The 6956-nt window shown below is 33.6% G+C and overlaps 1 protein-coding gene across 6 annotated transcripts in view; it reads right to left on the bottom strand.

The window, feature by feature from the left end:
* Window positions 1-111: 111 nt before the first annotated feature.
* The window catches only part of LOC106875525 (UNC5C-like protein), a 30376-nt gene continuing 23531 nt past the window's right edge, over window positions 112-6956 (bottom strand). For 3 of the 6 annotated variants that reach the window (XM_014923720.2, XM_052967187.1, XM_014923721.2), the window contains 2 exons: window positions 6661-6716; window positions 112-6553 (listed from right to left, as the gene is read on the bottom strand). In XM_014923720.2, the coding sequence (XP_014779206.1) occupies window positions 3748-5712 (1965 nt within the window). In that variant the 5' untranslated portion in view covers window positions 5713-6553; window positions 6661-6716 and the 3' untranslated portion in view covers window positions 112-3747. The remainder of the gene's footprint in view (window positions 6554-6660; window positions 6717-6956) is intronic. The other 3 variants (XM_014923722.2, XM_052967188.1, XM_014923719.2) reach the window with 1 other exon arrangement.

The following is a 6956-nucleotide window of genomic DNA, read 5'->3' as shown; positions in this document are numbered from 1 at the left end:
TATATATATACATATATATATATATATATACATATATATATATATATATACATATATATATATATTTATTTATATAAGGGCATAACAACAGAATAATGCCACACACTAAACTTCCCAATAAACACATTTTATTACTGAATGAGAGGAAAAGCAACTCTTAAAAAAAAAAACTTTTTTTAAAACAATAAACTCAACTATGTATCGACCGATTTCACGATTACCAGAATGAAATCTAGCTATCGCTCGTCAGCATAGTACGTTACAGATATATAAAAATAAAAATAAAAATAAATATATAAAAATAAAAAAATATATATATATTGTCCAACCCATGCCAGCATGAAGCATGGACATTAAATCATGATGATGATGATGTATGTTACAGTATCTTCATTGCTACCCTTGTGTAAGAGAGTGTTTTATCATAGGAGGATGAGTTTTCTGTAGTACCTCTATTTGCTCGTGAGTATGGTCTTTTGTCCTCTCCAACATGAGATGTAGCACCTTTACATCAGCATTCACTACTTCAACCCAGTTTTCCTTGGTTTCCCTTTTCCACAGGTTCCTCAAACTTGGAATGCACAGCACTTTACACAACACATGCCCATACTGCCACAACCTCCTGTCTTGCATATTACACCCAGTTCCTCTTGTACGCATCATTTCCCTTAGCTCATTTGTACTTTCACAAGCACTAACATTGCACGTCCATCAGACCATGCTAGCTTCACTTCTTTCTAGTCTTTGAAAATCTTCTACAATCAAGGCTCATGTCTCACTCTAATGCAGTATTGTGCTTTTAACACAAGCATCATAATATTTGTCCATCATTCTGAGGAAAAAGACGTTTATTGCCTGTTGTGATAATAGTTAGTAAACTAACTTGTTCTTACTCTGGCTATGCTACTTTCAGATACTCCCTTTGCTAGTTATGTTTCCTTTGTAACAGAACTACTTCTAGTAAGCCATCTGAACATTTCAGAGAATCTATTTCCAGTGCGTTCGTAGAATGTATTGCTTCAGTGCATCTGTTACATGTGAAGCTTACTTTGTTAGTCTGTCTGTGATTCTACTACACCCATATGAGTCTGTAGCTTCCAAAAGGTACAACATATGGAATTTCTATCTACAGCTTTTCTGCATAAACAAGAAAGACTATTTCTCTGATGATACTGGGATCCTGTTTTTTTTTCCCGCCTACTAAAGCCTTAGTCATTGTTAAGATTACCCTGAGGCTTCTCAAGTCTAGGTTTAGCTTCCATGCCTGGAATTTTCTCTCTTATTCCACTATGAGAAGGAGTTCATCAGCATAGATGAGTCCCCATGGACAGCCAATCTGAAACTTCCCTGTGATGGCCTGTAAAGCTATGAGAAATAAGAGAGTAAGAGGACTGAGGACTGAACCATAATTTACCCTCAAGATAAATTTGTCAGTGAAATCATTACTGACTCACTTTATTTACTGCGTCTTTGTATATAGCTTGTACAGCCATCACATGCCATTTACCTACACTTAATTTCCTTAGTAAACATCAAATTACTGAACACGGTACCTTGTCAAATACTTTTTCCAAGTCAACAAATGCTAGAAATAATGGCTTACTTTAACCAAGTATTTCTCTGGTAGTTGTCTCACCAGGAAGATTGCACCTGTGGTACTCTGTTGGGTATGAAGCTAAACTGCATCTCATCTAGGTTGACTCTGTTATGAATCAATTGTTCTGTTATTTTTTGCAAGGCATCTTCTTTGTCTCTGTAACAGTTTATAGTGATACTGCTACACCGGTCATTGGGTATGACATCTTTCCAATAACTATATGCATGGTAATCATGTTTGCTATCTCACTAGTTATTTTGAGTACCTCTGATTATCCCTAATGGGTCAACAGCTTTCCCTCCCTTCATGTCTTTAATTGCTTTATTTACTTTTATGCTTCAACTTCAATTGTCAGATCCTCTGTAGGGCCAACATGAAATAGTTACATTCAACTGCCTCTCATAATAATTCTTTCATAACATGTTTTCATCCTTGATAGCAATGGTAAGCATGCCTTTATCATTCTGAATACACTACTCAACAGTTACATCTCAGTTCTCTCTAACACTGTCTTGCAATCCTGAACACTTCATGCCTCTGATCTGCATGTTGTAGGATCAATGCTCTTTAGGTTTTCCAAGCCTGTCTCTTGTGCTTTACCATCATATTAGCCCTATCATTCCACAACTATGTCACCTTTGGTTTGACTTGGAATTTTCCCCAGCTGTACATCTGAACATCTGATCTATAGCCTTAAGCATGTTATTTTGTAGAAATTTCCAGTTGTCATCTATACTACTGGTATCTAAATCTTTCTCTAGACAGTCATATGTGTCAATGCACATATGCTTACTCAACAAATCTTTCTCTTGTCATACAGTTACACATGTTATATGATGCTACTCATATCAAAATAAGAAATAGAAACTAAAACGAATCTGGGATAGAGGAACTGTTGTTATGAGCTTCCTAAAAGTCTAGCTTAGATGTCCTAAGTCTAGCACAATTATTGTTTATCCTTAGCTGACATAATATAACCATATTAAAGTTATAGTCTCAGCTCAGATATTATAACCTGTGGGATGGTTATATGGCTTTATAAATGACACTCTTTCAGTTGATATTAAAACTATACAGTAGTTGATAATACTTCATCTTATTTTTGTTTTTATTTCATCTCAGATCTTATTAACTCATATCAGATGTATACTCATCTGAGATAATGATTAATATAACCTCAGGTACCAGTATCTCAAATTATATTTTGGATCTATCAAATTCAACTGAGGTGCTACAACCTTAGCTTGGGTGCTATATGACCATATGACTAGCCTAGTTCTCTCAAAGTCTCAACTCAGCATATACTATGATGACAAATTATTTTTACTAAGTTCTTCATTATTTCCAAAATTAATTTAAATAAAGGCAGTTTATTTCAACAGCAGTATAGTGACACATGGGATAAGATCTGTTTTTGCTTACCAATTGTGTTTTGGTGGTGTTGATAACAGTGATAGTAGGGTGGTCATATTTGTAGTAGTTATGAAGGTTGTGATGCCGATGATAGTGGTGATTGCTGTGATAGTGGTAGTAGAATGATAGAGATGGTCATTGTGGATGTAGTAATGCAGTTAGTGATGGTGGTGATAATGTAAGAGTGTTTTACATAATTTTTTTTTATTATTATGAACACTAAAATATCACGATTTGATCAAGTTAACAGTTCATACAAAGCAATGTAATTAGTTTATTATCACTGAGCTATGATAACAATTTATTCTTGGTGAACAATGTTAAAAGTTTATGGATAATCAGTCAATGTTAAAAGTTTGTTGTCAAGGAACAAAGTTAACAGTTTATTGTTACTTGATCAATATTAACATTTTATTGTCACAGAACGATGTTAGCCATATTGATCATATTGTAAAGACCAGCATTGCTGTTCTGACAGCAATGATATCTATTTTAGAATGGAGAAATGATATGATACCAACATTTGGTGGATAATATTTCAATAGCAGGTGTGTGGTAATTTGGCATTGGATTGAAGTTCAAATTTTGCCAGGAATAATTCTGTCATTCTCAGGAGCTGATAAAATGCATACTAGTTACATACTAGACCTCCTTCCATCAATGATACTCTTTTCTACATAAATTTGGCATTGTTTTTCTATTACAAATTAATATGTCAACAGCTGTGTTCTTTAAGATTAATTCTGTGGTAATTCCTCCACTGACTGTTCAAGAAATTCTTCTATTTCAGTAGCAGCATCAATTCTCCCAATGTCTGTTAAAATATGGTGTATTGCTTCCAAGCTGTACATTTTCTGTTCTAAGATGTCCAGAAGTTGATCAGTTGGACTGTCTTTTGCTTCCATGTAACGAATTGATGAATCAAGTTTCAAGTACGATGCCAAAGCTTTCCAGTTTTTATCAAATAAACAAGAAGGATCTAGTAGTAATTTAAGCTTCAATCTTAGTTCCTGTGGAATTTTCTTGCATTTCAAATGGTTTGCAACATCAAAAATATCTTGGCTTTCCTTAAATCCATCAACTGAAACTTGGATTTTGATTTGGGGTGATTTATGTTTCTGACACTGCTGCTCACTATCATCATAAATATTTGGCTTGGCCTGGTTTTGGACAATTAATTTTTCACCTGCACTTTCCAAAGTCTCTTGGAAGATATGGAACTGTAAACTAAGGTCTTTTGTTGGTTTTGATGTAGAAAGTTGACGATGAAAACAAAGTGATGCATATGGACATTTCCCATGCCAAATATAGAGGAACGGAATTCTGTTTGACTCGTCATCTGTATCTTCTATCATTTCCCATCCTTCAGAAGTATATATTGTATTAATAATCACATCTTTTCCATGTCCAACTCCCTTCTTACCATCAAACAAAAACACTTTTTCTGGACAACATAATACACCCCCAAATTTAGCTTCATTTTGAATGGCCCATTGTAGAGCACATGGCGTCTTGTTTAAAAAATAAATTCTGATTTGGTAATGTGAACTGTTTGACTTTAGTGGACATGAAAAAGCAGCCAATTGCAACCATTTACAGCTTTGTGGAAGACTGTCATCATCACAATCTTCCAGAATAGTCATGATGGCTGTAAATAATGTGAAACTACTTATATTGACTTGACACTCATTTGGTGTGATATTAAAAGAGTTTTGACACTGTTCATTGTTATTCCCAGAATGGTCTTTGTCCTTTATCTGTTGCCAATCTTTATGACCTGTAAGTTCAGTCTCACTTTTCAAGATTTTTAGTTCGTTTACATTAAAAGCACAATGTTTGAATGTAAGTTGACAACTTTGCTTCAGTTTCAAACCATGGGGTCCACAATAGACAAGAGGACTTACAAGAGATTCATCACCAGTCATCAGAGGATTATCTGAGAGGTCCCAGTTAAGCACAAGAGAGATAACCTGTTTCTTCCCACTTTCAATGGCTCCAGGTGGTATATAAAGAGATATACCCATGTTATCAAGTATGAGAGTGTCACCAACGTCAGTAACCAGGTGACTTACACAAACCACCAGTTTATTACAAATTTGTTTTGTAATACTGCGCTCTGTTATTTGATATATTTCCTTCAGACAGTTTCCAATAGGGTACCCAGCATTGTAGGCTGAAAGCAAAAAATTTGGATCATACATACTAGAGTTTTGGATATTACTTTCTTTTTGAACATAGGAATGTGATGCAGAATCATTCTCAGTAAATATACAGCTGTCAGCACAACTAATTGAGTTTGAAGTATTTGAAGGAATACATTTTCCTTGGATCACTTCTTCAAAATCAGGATTTATGTATGCTAGTTTAGTATTCTTGTTTTGGAGAGAAGAACATTCTGATGTTGAATTTTCTGTTATCTGTGTTTGTGGTTGTTGTTGTTGATGGTGACAGAGGTTCCTGGCACTTGGCTGATGTACAAAAGGAAAGTGTGTAAAACATGCACATTTATAGACACTGTCTCTTTGCTCTGATAATTTTCGTATATCATATATAGTTAAATCAGCATTTTCTGAATGTCTAGAATGCTTCTTAAAATAGCGATATAAGCATTTAACAATGACAAAAATAACAATTAAAGTCAGAGCTGTACCAACAACTGCTAGAGAAATTACTGCAGTCCCTGGTTGACAGTCACCACCCATGGTTTGTTATGGAACAATCTGATATATTTCAGTTAATAATGATCAAGTGAATAAAATCCTGGGATCTGATCTCATAATTTGTCATATAATTACACTATCAATGTTTCGTTGTGTTACCTGAACAAAACAATGCCATTCCCCTTATTATTTGATAGCAGAAAAGTTGTCCTGTAATAGTTTAATATGATTGTTAGAGTTTTAGTGCTACAGAAACTGAGTTTAATGCACTAGCTATTTAGCAGCTTGTTCATACATCTTATTCTGGTACATATCAAGCACTGGATTGGCTGATGTACAAAATTGTGAGAAGCATGCACATTTATAGAGATCTTCTTCATTGATCCTTTAGTATGAAGGTTATGATTTCATTTGATGTCAGTGTACTGTTTTACTGAACAAGATATATCAATACTCCCACATCCATCTACATCAGTGGTTCTTAACTGGGGTCCACATAGACCTTGGGGGTTTATATAAGATTTTGTTGTTAGAATTTATGTACAATGAATTGGTTATACTTCTACTGTACACAAAATGTGTTCATTCTTTTATACAATTCTTAATAATATTTAATTATGAAAATATAATAAGATTTTTTTTTAAATACTGAATGGTGATGAGGATCCACCCTCATAGGAATCAAAAGGGTCCACAGGGGAAAAATGGTTGAGAACCACTGATCAACATAAAACAGGGAATTTGTCAGTTTGGTGCTGGCAGTGGTAGAACAAATTAATGATTGGATGAGATGAAATTCATATTTTTGGCTTTCATTGCTGGAAAGTGATGTTTACTTGACACAGGTGAAATTCAGAAAGAAGCTAGACTGGCAATCAATGGTCTGAAAAAAAAAAAAAATAAAGTAAAAAATGATTAGACATTAGTAGGAAAGTTGTATTCAATCTTAGTTCTGTAAAATTTCTTAATTTTGTTAGTTATAGAACTTACAGGAAAGATTGAACTGCTGTTTTGGAATTCATCTTTGAAGGATATTCCTATACCATCTAGAAAGGAATATATTTTGAAACTTATTAATAATTTTAAAGATTTTATTAATAGGATTAAATGGAAAGCCTACTACAATAATTAAGTCATTTTATACCATTTATTAGTTATTCTTTTTGTATTTTATTGATTTTTTTTAGTAAGGTTTTTATGATATATTTATTTTCTGGAGGGTATGAATTAAATTCTTCTTTATTGAATTATTTAATAGTGGTTTTTCTATAAATTATATATATATA

This window comes from Octopus bimaculoides, chromosome 4 (assembly GCF_001194135.2).
Source record: "Octopus bimaculoides isolate UCB-OBI-ISO-001 chromosome 4, ASM119413v2, whole genome shotgun sequence".
Classification (NCBI taxonomy): Eukaryota; Metazoa; Mollusca; class Cephalopoda; order Octopoda; family Octopodidae; genus Octopus; species Octopus bimaculoides.
Note: the sequence above shows the minus strand (reverse complement) of the source record. Positions and strands in the feature narration are given on the sequence as shown.